We start from the raw sequence: 19,385 nt of genomic DNA on the forward strand, positions 1-19,385 counted from the left end.
GGGTGTGCCCCGGGCCGCCCTCCCCACAAGCATGAGGATGGGGGCTTCTCTCTCGCCAGCTTCACCTGGGATGCCTTGACCCTTGGGCGTTCCCACGGCCAGTTTGGGCCTGACGAGGCCACAGCGACCCACACCCACGGGCCGCGGACGCAGCACCCCCTGGTGGCCGCATCCAGGTATGTAGCCAGCACTCTCGACCACTCAGCCCACCCTACCTGCCTTCCGACGCCAGGACCTCAGCACCAGCCAGCCCTCAGGGATTGCGTCCCGAGGAGGGGGCGGCGGGACACTAGAAGGAGGCCAGGCTGCGCTTCTCAGGTCTCCGGATTCCCCCCGAACCTCCTCTTATCCCCCCCGAACCTCCTCTTATCCCCGATCCCAGTCCGCCACCCCGGGTGGGAACATACAGGGGTGACCCCCGTGACAACCAACAGAGAAGGAGGGGGTGCGACGTTAGCTGCTACCTACCTGTGCCCCGGCTCCAGGATGGCCGCACCGGCCACTCGACCACGCTCCCGAGCATCAGCCCCGGAGCAAAACAAGTCTTTATAGCGGCATTGGCCGCCAGACTGCGCAGGCGTGCTGCACAAAGACTCCCCAAGACTGAAGGGAATTGTAGTCCCTCTTCTAGGACCCCGAGGCTAGACACGCGGCAAAGGACTATATTTCCCAGAAGCGCTGCAGAAGCCCTGGAGGAGGCGCAGGCTGCTCCTCCTTTCCACCGCGCTCCTGGCTCTGCACCTTCCTTCTCAGAGCTTCTGAGAGCCTGTCTGGAATCTTCTCTGAGGCCGTGTGCCCCAGTGGGTGGCCGGGAGGGTTGACAGTAGCCCTTGGGGGAGGGTGGGGGGCGCAGCTCGGTGTTTGCAGGCAGGACGGAGCCGACGGTGTGCGGCCATTTATGCACCAGAAAATATCATGAAGGTCATCAGCTATCAACTAGCCCCAACTCGTGTCTTTTATGGCAGTTAACATTTTACGATTGTTTGCTCAGTATTCGACCTGCATCCTGCGCTGATATCACCTTTATCAGTTTTATCCCATTGCCTGTCACATAACCTTGTGCTACCTGGTTTCTAGATAATGAAACGCCAGGATCACAATTTCTACGGTAGCAAGAGCCTTGGAAACGATGTACCAACTCACTCCTTTTTGTAAATCAAACTGAGGTTCCCAAAGAGACTGATCACAGTATTTCTCTTTGTGTTTCATCTGTACCTTCAACATGATCGTAACATCACTACTCTCTGTTGAGTGCCTACCTACTCTGTACGTGGTGCTTTACGTGAAATTCTTGTTTCTTTTAATCTCCACAACCACAGTGTAGGTATATCTTCTCCATTTCAGAGATTATTTTTAAAAAGGTAAAGTGACTTGTTCATCTTTATACAACTAGCTAGTGTGAAGACACTAAGGTATCATAATTAATTAACACGATGTTCCTGAGTGAGGATGGATTAATAGGCCTATGCAACACCACAAAGAGGCTGGGAACAGACTCATGCATATGTGTAAACACGATCTGTGACTGAGAAAACATTACAGATCAGTAGGGAAAGGAAGAAGTTTGGATAAATAGTGCTGGGACAATAGGTCATCTGTATTTTTAAAAACTCAGGGATTACTACTTCAGCCCACACAGAAAAATCGATTTCAGGTAGATCAAAGACCGACCTGTGAAAGGGAAAACTTTAAAATGTTGGGAAGAAAATGTGAAATAACTTCATGACCTTGGGAGTAGAGAAGAACCTCTTAAACAAGTTGCAAACACAAAAAATAAAGGAAAGATTGATACATTCTTACTATAGTTAAATTTAAATTTCTGTACAAGAGCCATAAATTGAAAAGCAAAACCACAAGTTATAACCAACAAAATTTTGGATACAAAATATACAAATAGTTTCTACAACTCAATAAGAAAGGGCAAATCACTCAGTCGGAAAATAGGCAAATGATATGAACAGACAGTGAACACACTGTAAAGGAAACCTGAACAACCATTCAAGCATGCAAAGACACCCAATCAGGAAAAAAAAAAAAAAAAAACAAACAGGGAAATTCAAGTTAAAATAGCAATGAGATACTGTTTTATGCCCTTCTCATGGGAAAACATAAAAACCTGACAACACCGACTGTTGTCAAGGATCTGGAAAAACAGGATATTTTGCACATTGCTGGCAGTGTATCAACTGATAGAACCATATTAAAGAGCAGTTTGGCCACATTTAGTAGATTGGAAAAGGGCTATATATAGGGCAGTATTGTTAGATCCCTGGCAGACACCTAAAATTTAGTGGCTCGGAGTCAAGAAGTTTATTTCTCTCATAAATAAAAGTCTTAGGTAAGTATCCCAGATCAGTAGTGTAGTCCTGCTTCCTGCAGGCAGTCAGAGACCAAGGGTATGGTGGCTCTGTCAGGTTCAACATATAGCTCCAAAATTTTTCTACTCATTGCTATTACGAGTCACCCGGGTGGAAGGAAGGAAGAATATGGAGATGTGTGACCTGATCTTGAGGCACCATCAGGGAAGCAATATACATCATTTCCATTCACATTCTACTAGTGACAATTTAATCATCGGGGCACATCTAAGTGAGAGGGAAACTGGGAAGTGCAATCCTCAGCTGGGAAGCTATGAGCCATCTACAATTCCATTACAATGGAAGAAGGAAAGAACAGATTTCAGTGGAAACTAATGGTTTCCACCTCATATGCCTATCCTTGAACCCAGAAATTCCACTTCTACATATATGCTGTAGGGTAGCCTTTCTCTATGGAGGCTTCTGCAAGTGAATTAAGCCCTAAAAAGAATTATTTGAGTGATTATTTTCTCAGTTCTCCCAAGGATAACACATATCTAGTATCATTCTAGATGTCCAAGAGAGAAGTTAATTCATTACACACAGTGAATGCTTTAGGGCATCAGGGCTTAATGCTATTAGCTGAGAAAAGATGCTCTAAAGGGCCTCCCACATATATACACAAGGAGATATATTCATTGTGCATTGTCTGTAGTAGTGGAAAGAATCTAAATTCCATTAACAAGAGAACAGATAACTAGATTATGGTATTTGTATAATTAGCTACTATACAGCAGTTAAAGAACATGGGCTATAATGTATCACTATGTATAAGTTTCAAAAACAATGTTGAGCACAAATAAGTTACAAAAAGACTCAAATTGTATAACCCCAATTTGTATTTATTTTGTAAATATGTAAATATGTGATATGTAGTTTATGAATACACATATATGTACTTAAAAATATAAAAAATACCTGGGCATGACGAACAACAATTTCAAGGTGTAATTGGAGATATAGCTGGTGTTGGAGGTACTAGAATAAGATCAGAGAGGGAGACACAGGAGCTTCATCTGTTTCTGTAATATTTTATTTCTTTTTAAAATGATTTATAGGGGCGCCTGGGTGGCTCTTTTGGTTGAACATCCGACTTCAGCTCAGGTCATGATCTTGCGGTTCATGGATGGAGCCCCGCATCAGGCTCTGTGCTGATAGCTCAGAGCCTGGAGCCTGTTTCAGATTCTGTGTCTCCCCCTCTCTCTGCCCCTCCCCTGCTCATGCTCTCTCTCGCTCTCTTGAAAAATGAATATACATTAAAAAAATTTAATGACTTATAAATGTTCATTTTAACGAGGTTTGGAGTGGGTACACAGGTCCTTCTAATATCATTTGCTGTACGTTTTGGTGGCTTTAAGTATTTCATGATAAAAATGTTTTAGTGTCATAGGAACAAATCATATCTCCTCTCACTGGGACTATATGCACTTGAGCCAAAGAATCTTGCAGGTCGCTATATCTATATCTGCTGATGAGAATTCCTGGAGCGCCTGTGGCCATCTGGTTGCATAAGATAAACCTCCTCAGCACACCTCAAGCCACCTTGCTGAGGTATACTAGCACTTCCTACCATGCCTCAAACACCGTAGAATCCCAAAGCTGCAAATCTGATACTTTAATATAAAATCAAAAGCTTCTAAAAATCTCCCTGAAATACTCCAAATATATTGATCATAGGTTAAAAGAAAAAAAAAAAAAAACACAATAATAGACGACCATTGAGCAGACCTGGTGCGAAGCCTCAATACCCTAAGGTCTTATCTCTGTCTGTCTACAGATAGCCTGGGCCAAACAATCGTACTTAACTTATACTTACTTATAAGTATAATTAGACTTCTACTTATTTACATGATACTGATTGCAAAGCATCTCCTCCTTAAAATGATTTTGTGTTGTGAGATGTTTGGGGGAGTGATATTCTCCAATCCTCGGGCAAGGGGCTAGAGTAGAGAATCTATGTAAACCCACACTTGTACATATTTTAAAAATAATACTTATTTTATGTAATCCACTAAAAATATTCATTCAATATTTGATGGAGATATAATGGAGCGAAAACAGAGAAGTTTCCTGTCCTTATGGGGCTTAGAGTTCCAAATAAACTTGAGTCCAAAGTTAAATTATAACTGGAGTAGGTACTAGACAAGGAAGGTATGAGTTGTGCCTGAAGGACAGTGGGAGTTAGTAAGGTGAACATGTGGAGGTGGGCAGAGCAGAGAGCACTCCAAGTAGAGGGAACAACAAAGACCAAGCAGAAGGAAAAGGAAGGGAACATCTCTAAAGGCCTTGTAGACCATGTTACAGGTCTCAGAGGAAGAGCAAATGGCAACCACGACAAGGTTTTTAATGGTGAATGGGTTAAGGGTTGAGAAATCAAATTTGCATTTTGAAAACTGCACTGTGGCTGGTAGACTAGAGAAAGAGTTAGAAGTACCTAGAAGGGAAGACAATCAGCAGACCTTGGTGAGGGAGTAGGTAAAGTGGTGTGAGAAAGAAATGTGTCAAGGGTACCACCTAGGTTTCTGGTTGCAGAACTGGATGGATGGTGGTACCTCTGCTCATTGACAGAAGTGTTTTATTGCAGTAGCTTCCTCTACCCAGGTTACCAGGACCTAATGCCAAATGGCAATGATCACTCCACATCTGCTGTGGCATTCGCAGTTGAATTCTTATGAAGACAAAATTTCACTTTTGCAGATCAATTTTACAATGAAAGTCATTTTCAAGAAATAAGACTTTTTTTTCAAGTTAGCTAATAAAGTGAATATTTTACTTGCCATCACAGAAACAACAGTGTGAGAGAATAATAAACCTCTTTAACGGTCTCTGGCAACTTAATTTTTTTTTTAATGTTTTTTATTTATTTTTGGGACAGAGAGAGACAGAGCATGAACGGGGGAGGGGCAGAGAGAGAGGGAGACACAGAATCGGAAACAGGCTCCAGGCTCCGAGCCATCAGCCCAGAGCCTGACGCGGGGCTCGAACTCATGGACCGCGAGATCGTGACCTGGCTGAAGTCTGACGCTTAACCGACTGCGCCACCCAGGCGCCCCTTAAATTTTTTTTTTAATGTTTATTTATTTTTGAGAGAGAGACAGAGAGACAGAGCGTGAGCAGGGGAAGGGAAGAGAGAGAGAGGGAGACACAGAATCTGAAGCAGACTCCAGGCTATGCTGTCAGCACAGAGCCGGATGAAGGGCTCGAACTCACAGACTGAAAGATCATGACGTGACCTGAAGTTGGTCACTTAACCGACTAAGCCACCCAGGCACCCAGAGAATTCTTTTTTTTTTTTTAATGTTTATTTATTTTTGAGAGAAAGACAGAGAGCCAGAGAGGGAGCGGGGTAGGGACAGAGAGAGAGAGGGAGACAGAGAATCTGAAACAGGCTCCAGTCTCTGAGCTGTCAGCACAGAGCCCGACGTGGGGCTCAAACTCACGAACCATGAGATCATGATCTGAGCCGAAGTTGGAATGATCTGAGCCAAAGTTGGACGCCTACTGACTGGGCCACCCAGGCGCCCCTAAATGTTTATTTTTTGAGAGAGAGAGAGAGAGAGAGAGAGAGAGAGAGAGAGCCAGGGGAGGGCAGAGAGAGGGGGTGGACAGAGGATCCAAAGCAAGCTCCACACTGACAGCAGCAAGCCTGATGCAGGGCTCAAACTCACAACTGTGAGATCACGGCCTGAGCCACTGAGCCATTCAGGTGCCCCCTTGGCAACTTGGAAAAGAGAAAAGGATTTCACATATCAACAATTCCAAAATTGGTGCAGCCACTGTGGAAAACAGTATGGAGTTTCCTCAAAAAATTAAAAGCAGGAGCGCCTGGATGGCTCAGTTGAGCTTCCGACTCCAGCTTAGGTCATGATCTCATGGTTCGTGAGTTTGTGCCCCATGTCAGGCTTTGTGTTGACAGTTCAGAGCCTGGAGCCTGTTTCAGAGTCTGTCTCCCTCTCTCTCTCTCTGCCTGTCTCCTGTTTGCACACACACTCTCTCTCAAAAATAAACATTAAAAAAATTAAAAATAAAGTTACCATATTATTCATTAATTCCACTATGGGGTATTTACCCAAAGAAAATGGAAACACCTCCAAAAAGATATATACACCCCTATGTTTATTGTAGCATTTTTTACAATAGTCAGGATATGGAAACAACCCAAGTGTCCATCCATAAATGAATGCATAAAGAAGATTTTATATTTTATATAAAATAGAAATATAGAATATAAATATAAATATAGAAGATTATAAATATATATACATACAGATTTATATAGAAGATTATATATGCAAATATACACATATACCTATATATACATATACACACATACTTATATACATATATACATATATATACATATACACATATGTATATACACATATATATACATATATACACATAGGTGTATATATATAAAGGAATATTGCTCAGCCATAAAAAAAGCATGAAATCTTGCCATTTACAACAACATGGATGGATCTAGAGGGTATAATGCTAAATGACATGAGTCAATCAGAGAAAGACAAATACCATATGATTTCACTCATATGTGGAATTTAAGAAACAAATGAACAAAGAAAAAAGAGACCACCAAAAGTCAGATTTTTTTTTTTAATGTTTAGTTTTTTATTCTGACACAGAGAGAGAAAGCATGCTCACAAGTGGGAGATGGGCAGAGAAAGAGGGAGAGAGCGAATCCCAAGCAGGCTGCACACTCAGTGCAGAGCCCCATGCGCAGCTCAATCACACAATAGGGAGATCTTGACCTGAACTGATATCAAGAGTAGGTTGTTTAACCAACTAAGCCACCCAGGTGGCCCCAAAACACCAGACTCCTTTTTTTTCAAGTTTACTTATTTATTTTGAGAAAGACAGAGAGGGCAAGCAGGGGAGAGGCAGAGAGAGGGAAAGAAAATCCCAAGCAGGCGCCACACTGTCAGCATGGTGTGGGATGTGGGGCTCAAACTCATGAACTGTAAGATCATGACCTGAGCCAAGACCAAGAGTAGGACATTTAACTGACTGAGCCACCCAGACGCCCCCTCAAAACAACAGACTCTTAAATATGAAGAACTGGTGGTTGCCAGAGGGGTGGTAGGTGGGGGAGGGGGGTGGGTGCAATAGGTCAAGGGGATTAAGGGCATGCTTATCATGATGAGCACTGAGTAATAATATATAGAATTGTCAAATCACAACACAGCCTAAGACTAATATAGCCTAAAACTAATATGTTAATTATACTGGAATTGAAAAAAAATTTTTTTAATAAGCTAAAAAAAAAAAGATGTCAACAATGCCAGATGAAAGCCAAATGACATTGCATATTATATAGACAAAGATTTCACAGTATTTTCAATAGAGAACTGCAGTGGGTGAAGCTGAGTGTTCATACAGTACACAGCAGTAGAGGCACGTTATGGTAAGTCATATCACATAGCCACTTTATGAAGGAAAGAATTACACACTTCTCACCTTCGTAGTAATAACATCTCAACTAATTAGCAGTAAAGGTAGTAGTGAGAAAGAAATGAAGAATTGCTTTAAAAAAGCGTTAAGTACAGTTATATTGACATGCACTATCATATTGACCCAATAAAATAACAGATAGGTGTTCAAAAACTAGCTCCTTGTAAAAAAGATAGGGAAATGGACAGCAGTTATCTAATTTTAATAAAACAATATTATCTACCACATTAATGTTCTGTTGATTCTACAGTCTTGTATGTACATAATTTATAAATTTATTCTAATTTATAGAATATCTAATTTTTAGAATTGTTACTTCTCAAATGTTCTCGGACAGTAACATTTTATTTTTTATAAATCAAATAAAAAATTCTAATTTGTAGAATATCTAATATATAATTTTATCTTATAAGAGCTATAAGTATAAGGACTTTATACATGATTTTATGATTATAAATATTTAAGTGATATTATAAATAATTCAAGTTAACATCAGGGGTTTAGGAGTTTTGTTTCTCTTCAAAAAAAAATTTTTTTTAATGTTTATTTACTTTGAGAGAGAGAGGCAGTGTGAGCAGGGGAGGGGCAGGAAGAGAGGGAGACACAGAATCTGAAGCAGGCTAGCTGTCAGCACAGGGCCTGCGGGGAGGGGGGGGGCGGGGGGCGGAGCTCAAACTCACAGACCATGAGATCATGACCTGAGCTGAAGTCAGATGCTCAACCAATTGAGCCATCAAGGCGCCCCTTGTTTCTCTTAAAAGAGGTCTGAATCTTATTCAACTTTGGGAACCACTGAGTGATAGAATAAAACCAAATTTCAGCTGGGTATACAAAGCCTTCCGTGATCTGGCACCACATAATACCACAGCTTCATTTCCTGTTACTCTCCTACTCAAATCTGAGGTCCTCACAACACTGTGATTTCCATGTTTTTACTTAAGCTGTTCCTTCCACCTGGAACAACCACCTAAATCTATTCAACTAAAATAAGCATCACAGTCCATAGACCAGTGTTGGGATTGTAAACCTCCCAGAATGACAGCTAATGGTTACTTACTCAACTGAATAAAATCAGACAGCATGTCTGATGCCTCTCCTGGTTAGATGTGCAGGGGAGATTCTCCCACATTATTGAGAAGTATGGAGTGGGCACCTGTCAGACACCAACGTGGGAGGCCCCACTAAACAGGGTCCCACTAAACCAGAAGAGCCAAAGAGAAAGAGTGCAGCCAAAATGGAGCCTTCTTTCTAAAACAGGCTGTCACAGGCTGCAGGAATCACTCCCAGTCACTCCCTAAAACTTCTTGCATGTTTTTGCTTTATAAATATGGGCTTCTGATGAGACGAGATAAACCACTTCAGTCTGTTTGTGATAACATTTTTGGCATGAATATTTGTTTAGGAAAACTAGAAATCTGTGAAGGCTGTATTTATTTTTCACTCAAAGTAACTCATCTATTGAATACCATGAGGAAAAAGTATGTACTCTTAAAACACAAATTATATACTTGATTGATTATAAGGCCACCAATGAGAAAAATTAGTATTGCTTTTTAGCTACTAAAATGTTACTTTGGGGGTGTCTGAATGGCTCAGTTGGTTGAGCAACCGATTCTTCATTTCGGCTCAGGCCATGATCCTGGGGTTGTGAGGTCAAGCCCCACATCAGGCTTTGCACTGAGCATGAAGCTTGCTCAAGATTCTCTCTCTCTGTCCCTCTGCTCCTCTCCACCGCTTGTTCACTCTCTCTAAAATAAAATAATAATAATAAATCAAATAAAAAATAAAATGTTACTGTCTGAGCACATTTGAGAAGTAACAATACCAAGACATTTTATCTATGTAATTAATTTATTTTTTAATACTTTATTTTATTTTTTAAGTAATCTCTACACCCAACATGAAGCTTGAACTCACAATCCTGAGATCAAGAGTTACATGCTCAACTGACTGAGCCCGCCAACTGCCCCCCAAAATATGTTTTTAAACTCTCATTCTAAAATTGGATCTAGGCGAATGACATGTGACTACAGCTCGTAGGTAATCTAAAGGAAAAGAAAGAAAAAGATTCCTTTTCAAGTCAGTCAAGTTTATACTGCTAACGGAATCAGAAACAGCTTAAAATTTTATCTATTTTACTTCCTATTTGCTTGTAGGTTCTTACAGTTCTAATTAAACTTCACGTTTTAGTATACTTACCTAAGGGGCGCCTGGCTGGCTCCATTGGTTAAGTGTCCGACTTCGGCTCAGGTCATGATCTCACAGTTTGTGAGTTGAAGTCCCACATGGGTCTCTGTGCTGACAGCTCAAAGCTTGGAGCCTGCTTCAGATTCTGTGTCTCCTTCTCTCTCTGTCCCTTCTCTGCTCATGCTCTGTCTCTTTCTCCTTCAAAAATAAATAAGCATTAAAAAAAAATGTTTAGAATACTTACCTAAAATATACTTATTGGGGCATCTGGGTGGCTTACTTCATTAAGCGTCCAACTTCAGCTTAAGTCATGAACTCATGATTCATGAGTTTGAGCCCCGGGCTGGACTCTGTGCTGACAGCTCAGAGCCTGGAGCCTGCTTTGGATTCTGCGTCTCACTCTCTTTCTCTGTTCCTCCCCCGCTTGCTCTCACTCTCTCTCTCTCTTTCTCAAAAATAAATAAAGACTTAAAAACTTTTGAAAACACTCATCTAGTTTATTTCTTTAATTTCCTGATTGATTTATACATATGTTGATTGCATTCTATACCCTATCTATAGAATTTTCAAGTTTTTTTCTTCTACATTTACTCTATTCACCTAAAGCATTGTTTCCCCAAAATAGTAGATGAAGTACTACTCCTGCAAGATATTCTGAGAAAAAGAAATTCTCAAAGTCAACTAAGTCTGGGAAATTATACATATGATATTCAAGTCACATTAACATTTTAGCTAAATACTCTGAGGAATCCTATAGTAAAAAACAAAAACAAAAAACTCTGCTTAGCCTTATTTAATTCATTGTTTCTCAGACCTCTTTGAAGTTTAAATAACAAAAATAATTTTTTTAGAAAAGAATTTAACATCCAGTGGAACTAGTGTTCTGCAAGAAAATGCTTTGAGAAATACTGATCTAAAGGGGTGCCTGGGTGGCTCAGTCGTTAAGCATCGGACTTCGGCTCACATCATGATCTCACGGTTGTGAGTCAGAGTCCCACATCAAGTGAGCATGAGCCTCGCTTCGGGTGAGCCCCCGCTTCTCTCTCTCTCTCCCTTTCTGCCCCTTGTGTGATTCTCTCTGTCCCTTGCTCACTGTGCCCTCTCTCTTAAACAAACAAACAAACAAACAAACAAACAAACAAAGCCATCTTTAAAAAAAAGAAAGAAAGAAAAAAGAAACTTCCCAAAGGAGAAGGGATCCTCAAATGATGAAGAGGGCTCCTATGGAGTGAGGGACGACCTTTATGGTAACCTACAGCTGAGTGAGGCTGAGAGAAAAGACTGATGCCCACAGCAGCCAGGGTTGCTTCAGTCAACCCAGACATTTGGAATCCAGAAGATTCCATTCAGGCTGAAACAACCTGAACAATCTCAAGAGAGCCAGGGTAACAATAACAGCTACTATTATTGCCATTTTTACTGTTATTTCTGTTTCAATTCAGTAATTGCTTAGAGCAGGAAAGGTAACACACAAACATTATCCCTAACCACATAAAACCCCAATATTAGAGATAAGGAAACCTTTGCTACCTTATTGTTCCAGCTCAGGCCATAAACTTCTTCACTGAAGGAATTGCTCTCTTTGCTCTCTAAGCCACTCATTACTCTCTCTGGAGCCTTCTCTGATGGAATTAATTCCAGAATAAAAGAGGTTAAACCCTCTGATGACTTTGGCCCACTTAACCATAACATGTCTGGTTTCCACCATGAATCAAATATTTGCACATGCTAAATCTGACAAGACCTGTGATCATCTAGGCATGGCATGGTATGTTGAAATTACTTCCCAAGGCTCTTTTAAGACTACGCGAGAAAGTAAATCTTAACACTCAGAGGCAAATTCAAACACCTACAGAGGATAAGCAGGTAACATACATGAGGGGAGCTGGTCAGGAATAATCAATAGTTGGTGACAGACTGTGATGATCTAGAGAGAATGTTCCATCCAAACAGCATAACCATTAGCTTTGGCAAATTGTTGCCAAGCAAAAACGTGAGCCCAGTATTGGTTGATCTCACTTTTTAAATGAAGCCAGAAATATAGGTCTTGCACGAAATCTCCCAATTTTTAATATGTCGACAACTAACTAATGTCTTATAAAAAACAGCAGGGTCTTAAACAACATGAATTTGCAAGCTTTCCTTTCATGTTCTCATCAGTCAACTTCTACTAAAAATAGCATTGTCTCTACCACCTCCCCTCTACCTCACTGATCACTCCTTCCATCCAGGAGATCTGGGTTGCTTTTGACACGCTCACAAAATCAAAAGCTGAGACTAGCCAGTACTGAAGTCATGTTTAAAACCTCAAAGTCTGAAGTTGATTATAAAAAGGAGGCCCCAGTTTTTCTGAAAGATGGTAGCAAGGTTAAAATAAGTGCATGTGGGGGCGCCTGGGTGGCTCAGTCGGTTAAGCGTCCGACTTCAGCTCAGGTCACGATCTCACGGTCCGTGAGTTCGAGCCCCACGTCGGGCTCTGGGCTGATGGCCCAGAGCCTGAAGCCTGCTTCTGATTCTGTGTCTCCCTCTCTCTCTGCCCCTCCCCCGTTCATGCTCTGTCTCTCTCTGTCTCAAAAATAAATAAAAGTTAAAAAAAAAATTTAAAAAAAAAAGTGCATGTGCCACTTGAAAGCAATGGCAATTATTATGTGCCTGGTCTATGATGCATTGCAGGCCACAGTGATTCTAAAGTATGAGGAGACTATTAGCACTGCTCCAGTGACCAGATATTTTTTCTTCCCCCTCTCCTAACTGATTTTCCAGATTACTTTTGGAGATGAGATTCAGGCCCAGTTAGGGCACAGGGTGGGCTAGTCCCCTGTGACACTCTCTTGTCAGCGGTGCTTGTTAGAGAGACGGCTAATGCCACCTGATACATGTATTATTCAAAACTAGGGTTCAAGGTGTGGCCTGTGGTCTTTTAAGGTCAACATCATCACTAAGTCCCCAGAGATCAACATTATCTCAGAGAAGCGCCAAAGAGAAGAAGATGGAAAGAGGTTGGCTCCATGAATATGGATTCTTCCTTTGTCTCATTCTCCACCTGCTGCTTCAAGGTAAGAAGGGACAAGAACAAGAACAAAGTAAACATACAACTTCTAAGAAACAGACCAACCAGACTAATTTTTATTATTCCTAGATAGTCAATGTCTGGATGTTCATCCAGGTAAAAATGAAAACTCAAGACACTGATAGCTTTGTACCTCTTCGTAAGATCCTTCTGTCCCTATGTTTCTATTGGGCCTCTTCTCTTTTCTCATGTCTTTCTCTTTCCAGGCATATAATCTAACCACATGGTTTCTGAGTATCAACTAATGTTAAAAATAAGAAGATTCTTTCTCAGCTCTCTTGAATCAAATTAAATGGAACAGAGAAAATTCTAAAGGGAAGAAGGTGATGAGAAGGTCTGTCATGAAAAAGGGAAATATTTTTAGTAAAAATTTTCAGTGTAGATTATTTTTCTCATTCATTATTGAAAATGAATGATGAAGGAGTACCTGGGTGGCTCAGTCCATTAAGCATTTGACTTTGGCTCAGATCATGATCTCACAGCTTATGAGTTTGAGCCCCGCATCAGGCTTTCGGCTGTCAGCACAGAGCCTGCTTCGGATCCTCTGTCTTCTCTCTGCCCCTCCCCCTTCTGGTTCTCTCTCTCTCCCTCTCTCTCTCTCTCTCTCTCTCTCATTCTCTCTCTCAAAGTAAATAAACTAGAAAAAATGAACGATAAGGGTTAGTACAATATCAGAGATAGATATGAATAGACTCTACCAGAAGATGTTATCACATAATTCTCTATTTCTGCATCACAAAGTAGTTCTAACCCTAGAAAAGGGTTAGGTGTAAGATGGGAATCAAGGAACTCTCTTTAAGGTAGTCTCACTGGTGATAACCACTGTGTTTTAGACGAGAACAATCACAGCACATAGTGGAGATACAGTAAATCCTTATTAACTTGAAAAACTGAGTTCCTTCCTTAGGGTCCCACATACCTCCTACTACCTACCTGATTATTGCCTTCATCATTAATTTATGATTATCTATGCTGCATTAATATAGTGAGGAGAACTGTGATTGCAAATATTGTCACTGACATCACCCAGATGGCTCAAGGACAGAGATGAGCAATGGAAGGACACTGAGTGAAGGTGGAGAAGTTTGTGGTGAGATTCAGCAGGACACTGAAAAGTGGTGGTCAAGGCTGAGTTTGCCTACATGTTTGGAAAAATTTTGCATGTGGACAGAAACAAAGGAATTGAGGATGGAGCCCTGACTCAGCTCACCTCATCAACTTCCACCATTTGCCTACCAGCCCAGCCCACACTCCCTGGTCCAGGAAGGAGGAGCTCACATACTTCTCCCATGCCCCCTGTTTTCTTTGTGCAGAAATGCTACCTAGCCCCCAGCCCTGACACTCTTCTCACAGGATCTCTGCTCTCTTCAGGAAGAGGAGACACATTCACCATCAATTGCTCAGGCTTTGACCGGCATGGAGTGGATCCTGTCGCCTTCCAAGCAGTGTTTGACAGAAAGGCCTTCCGTCCAGTCATCAACTACAGCATCCCCACTCGTGTCAACATATCCTTCACTATGTCAGCCATTGTGGAAGTGGTGAGTCCTGGCTCAACATTGCAATGTGCAACATTGCAATGTGCAACATTGCAATGTGCAATGGCAAGTGGCAAGTGGTGGTGGGTTCCTCACTTGAATTTTGTAAAATGAAAATCTCATTCCGTGAGGTGGGAAGATATGACAGGGCATGTTTCAGTGACATCATAGCAGGTAAAATCTGTCCCTTTTCGGACTATTCCATAAGAAACATGACCCCAATGTACTTTTATACTGCCTTTTTTTTAAACTATGTTTTCCATGTACTCTGGAGTATTTGACCTACATTTTTCAGTGGTTTATGATTAAAAATCATAATTGTGACATAGAACAGCCATGGAAATGAGAAAGAGGTGGATGGTGGCATTGGACTTGACTTCATGGAGGCAATGATCCCAGGTGAAAATTGTTTTTTCAGGATGCACAGCTTCAACTGATGACATCTTTCCTATGGCTAAACATGGTATGATAGACTTTTTCCCCTTTACTGTGGTATCTCCCTTTTCCCACTGCTGGGTCCAACTTTGCAGTTTACAATGGATAAAGCTTAGAATACCCACAAATTAGACAAATTCAAATGGAAGCAGACCAACAATGAAAACACAAAATTTCCTGATTATTCTGTCAGCTTGGGGCACAGGGAGAAGGTAGCATAAACCAAGGTCATGGAAGATGATACCTAAGTGGCTCCATACCAGGGACTCCAAAGTTGAGGTCAAGGTCTCCCTTGAAAGAATCAAGGGAGAAGTAGAAGAAAGACTTTGTTAGTGCACTGTGATATCTGTCACCAGAGAGGAGGTAGGAGAGTGAAGAAATGAGAGAAAAAGGAAATATAAAGTGCAAGAGACAGAGTGTGACTAAAACAAGTTCCCACCCTATTGGTCTCACACCATGCTTTCCTATAGTTCTGGTACAATCCATTCATCACGTGGAACCCAGAGGAATGTGGGGGCATCAGGAAGATCAGCATAGCAGCTGAGAATCTTTGGCTTCCGGATATCTTCATCGAGGAGTTGTGAGTATCCGCACTGAGAAAACAGCAGGAAGGAAATGCTATCTCCAAGGAATGGGATGATATAACCAATAGGGGGCACATAAAGACTCAGTTTAGAAGGAGCAGTGTCTGAATTGAGTTTATAAAACCCCCAGAACACAGTGACAGGTGGAAGGGGGAAGTCAGATGAGTGGGGTTAGAGCACAGGAATGGTGTGATCTGAGAGAGAAAGAAGGCCAAGACTGATAGAGAGCTCACAGTACCCACCTTCCCATTCTTCACACATACAGTATGGATATGGATCAGACAGCTACAGGTCTCATGGTTTATGTCAACAGTGAAGGTCTCATCAAATATGATAAGCCAATGCGGGTGGTCAGCATCTGTAACCTGGACATCTTCTATTTCCCCTTTGATGAACAGAACTGCACACTCACCTTCAGCTCATTCATCTACACAGGTAAGAGACTCTGTATAGTAGCTGATTGAAAGGCAGAGAAAGTGTTTTGAGAAAGAAGAGGCCAGGAAGCTGGGAATGGTGAGGGGATTTCCCCTAAAGGGGCGTGGAAGCTAAGTGGTAAGAAATGCAAGTCTGGGTAAGGGGTTTGGGAACATTTGGGAGGCTGAGTTGTCTGGGTCTCTTTTGCAGTGGAGAACATGCTCCTGGGCATGGAGAAGAAAGTGCAGGAGATTTCGAACACATCACAGGACCTCATTCGGAGCAAGGGGGAGTGGGTACTTCTGGATATCCACCAGAGAATGATGAAGATGACTGTGGGCACCAACCAGTATGACCAAATCATTTTCTATGTGAGCTCAGGGGCCATGGCTGTGATCTTCTCTAAGATGCATAACTTATGTCCTCCACCAGAATGTAAGCTCTCCCACTAGAAAGTAAGCTTCGTGAGGGTGGATATTTTTATCACTTTTTTCACTGATAAATTTCCACTACCTAGGACAGTACCTGGCACTCAGTAAATACTGATTGAATAAATCCTCCTTGGGGAAAAAAACAAAGATCCTACGGCAGTGACTCATAGTGAGAGTGAGCTTTCCATCTCCCATGGCTATCAGAACTCTATGGAAGGCAAGGGTTTTTAAGTTTATTTTTAAAAAGAGATGGTGTAAAAGTTATGAAACACTGTCTTAGGGATATTATGCTTTCAAATCTTGGTGACCTCAAAATTATCTGCCACTGTCTTGCCTTCGCTCCACTGGTCTTGAATGGACACCAGCAAAGTCACTAGCGATTAGACCTTGATGAGAAAGCAAGCAGAAATACAGAGATAAAAAGCACATGATACCTAAGAATCTGGTCCCACAGTCCTGCTAAGAGCACATTGGTAGGGCTAAAAGTGGAAGTGGACAAAGTTGATACCTTGGGTCAAGAAGGAATGAGATACATTTCAGTGGTAGGCAGCATGGCAGAATCAAACTCTGGAAAGGCAGACAGTGGTGATTAAGATGACTTTGTTGAAAGACAGGACAGTGAAAGGGACTTGAGGCAACATTTCCTTCCTAGACAGTGTGGTCTGGGACATATCTCAACTCTTGCTCTTAACTGGCTCAGCAGCCTCCCAGCCTACTCTTCACTTGCGCCCCTCTCTCCTTCCCCCAGGTTGCCATCAGGCGCAGGCCAAGACTCTATGTTATAAACCTTCTGGTGCCCAGTGGCTTTCTGGTTGCCATTGACGCCCTCAGCTTCTACCTGCCAATAGAAAGTGAGAATCGTGCCCCATTCAAGATGACACTTCTGCTGGGCTACAACGTCTTCCTGCTCATGATGAATGACTTACTCCCTGCAACTGGCACCCCCCTCATCAGTATGGTCCCTTCCTCCATCAGGAAAATGAAAGCAAAGTGGGCGTGGGGTAGGGAGACAGACCAGTGGAACCTGGTCAGAAAAGGGATCCTGGAAAAGGACCCTCTGGGGAAAGAGGAAACACAAAGTCCTAGGAGGTACCTCTGGCCCTTACATTGACCCATCTTCCCTCCAGGTGTCTACTTTGCCCTGTGTCTGTCCCTGATGGTGGTCAGCCTACTAGAGACCATCTTCATCACCTACCTGTTGCACCTGGCCACCACCCAGCCCCCACCCATGCCTCAGTGGCTCCATTCTCTCCTCCTCTACTGTACCAGCCCAACAAAATGCTGCCCCACTGCACCCCAGAAGGGAAATAAGGGCCTAGGCCTCACCCCCACCCATCTGCCTGGTAAGGGGAGTCAGCACTGCCCACACATTCTCTTTCCACACCTCCACTCCTCTGCTCCTGCCTCCTTCCCTGTTCCCTTCACTCCCCAGGTAAACTTCATGGCCCATGGCTGAGTCTCTATCTCTGTAGGTGTGAAGGAGCCTGTGGAGTTGGTGGGGAAGGTGCCAGGTCCCAGAGAGGCAGAGTTAAATGGGTGCCCTGGGTCAACAAGGGCCCAACAAGAATATGAGGCTCAGAAGCGGCACTTGGTCAACCTGTGGATAGAGTTCAGCCACATGATGGACACCCTGCTCTTCCGCCTCTACCTGCTCTTCATGGCCACCTCCATCATCACAGTCATCGTCCTCTGGAACACCTAGGCAAATGCCCATCTGCAAGCTCCAGTCTGGAGCTTCTCTTGCCTCTGGAAACCATCCAAGCTCCCATGTGTGTCCAAGTCCCAGCCTCACAGACCTGGCAACCACCTTGTTTTCTGCTCAATCCTTCTGTCTGGTTTCAGACCAGACCTGGATGATTGCCTATGCCTCCCAGGATTAGGTCCTTGCTCCTGCACTCCATCAGCTCCCGTCAGCACTCCCATAAGTGATGGCCGCCTGCCTCATCAGGATTCAAGTTCCTGGAATACTTTCTTGATTTGAATCATCCCCAATAAACCCCTTTGCAGAAAGCATTGGTTCTTCCCTACCTTATATTACAGTGTCAGAAATCTTGGATTGAGAGTCTTCTTGCAGAAACTACTCATTAACAAAGTAAAAAGGATTTTATAAGACTATTATGCAACTTAGGAAAGTGAGGAGAGGGGAGAGAAGGGCTCAAAACCCATTACAAGGAATTATAAGAAAATAGAGCTAAATCTCCTAAACCCAATTTTCCGATTTAAGCTTTAGAAATTAATAATGTGCCAGAATCAGGCATCTCTTACTTAAAGAGTGAAACATTTCATCACAGCCTGACATATGACTCATTCATCCTTAAGCATCTAGATGTTAACGTAATCCTGAATTACCGTTAACTGTCTGCACTGTAATCAAAGTTGACTGCCCTTAATCATGCAAAGGAAAGAGCAGAAGCCAAGGAAAGCACATTTGAAAATGGCATCTGCCTTACTTGAGAATAACACAAATGCCCCCATATGAACTGGAAAATTCCCCTTCCTGGAACTTGCCTTCTGATTTTGCAAGTGTTTGTCTTTTGGCCCATCTCTCCCACTAGCTGTCTGGGGGAGGTAGAGGTTCCATGGAACCGTGACATGATTTGTTGGACACCCCAGGTTCAGAAAAGCACAGATGTGAGAGCAAATTAATTACAACTCATACAAAATCTTTTATTTTTAGCAATCATTTCTTTTCTTTTCTTTTGTCTCTTCTACTACTTTCTATTGTAAGCCTAAGAGATTAATGGTGGTCTTTACTGAACAATATTTCTCTGGTTCCTCCTCTCCACTGCTCTTCCTCAAACTTCTTTGGCTCCCTCTGGTCACCGTAGATGCCTAAAGAGTGGCAAGACCACCAATGCTCACTAGAAAGGTTGCTGTTGGTGGTGCAGGCCCAGGGTCCTTCC

General features: G+C 42.4%; 2 protein-coding genes across 3 annotated transcripts in view; one reads left to right on the top strand and one right to left on the bottom strand.

Annotated features, from left to right (window-relative positions):
• Positions 1-620, bottom strand: part of ABCC5 (ATP binding cassette subfamily C member 5) — an 80,025-nt gene extending 79,405 nt beyond the window's left edge. Inside the window, exon 1 of the mRNA XM_025914144.2 lies at positions 469-620. The gene's annotated coding sequence lies outside the window, so the exon portion shown is untranslated. The remainder of the gene's footprint in view (positions 1-468) is intronic.
• Positions 621-13,002: 12,382 nt separating this feature from the next.
• LOC112849564 (5-hydroxytryptamine receptor 3C-like) lies at positions 13,003-18,458 on the top strand. 2 transcript variants are annotated; one of them, XM_025913221.2, is made up of 9 exons: positions 13,003-13,069; positions 14,455-14,621; positions 15,037-15,081; positions 15,524-15,633; positions 15,903-16,072; positions 16,262-16,422; positions 17,231-17,435; positions 17,610-17,825; positions 17,955-18,458. In XM_025913221.2, the coding sequence occupies exons 1-9, from the start codon at positions 13,003-13,005 to the stop codon at positions 18,182-18,184; spliced, it is 1,371 nt and encodes a 456-aa protein (XP_025769006.1). In that variant the 3' UTR covers positions 18,185-18,458. The 2 variants fall into 2 exon arrangements, with proteins under 2 accessions (XP_025769006.1, XP_086576370.1); XM_086720244.1 differs by lacking the exons at positions 13,003-13,069; positions 14,455-14,621; positions 15,037-15,081; positions 15,524-15,633; positions 16,262-16,422 and having other exon boundaries at positions 15,941-16,072; positions 17,231-17,483.
• The last annotated feature ends 927 nt before the right edge of the window (positions 18,459-19,385 follow it).

The sequence above is a fragment of the Puma concolor genome, chromosome C2 (assembly GCF_028749965.1).
Source record: "Puma concolor isolate L17-30 chromosome C2, mPumCon1.1.hap2, whole genome shotgun sequence".
In the NCBI taxonomy this organism is placed as follows: Eukaryota; Metazoa; Chordata; class Mammalia; order Carnivora; family Felidae; genus Puma; species Puma concolor.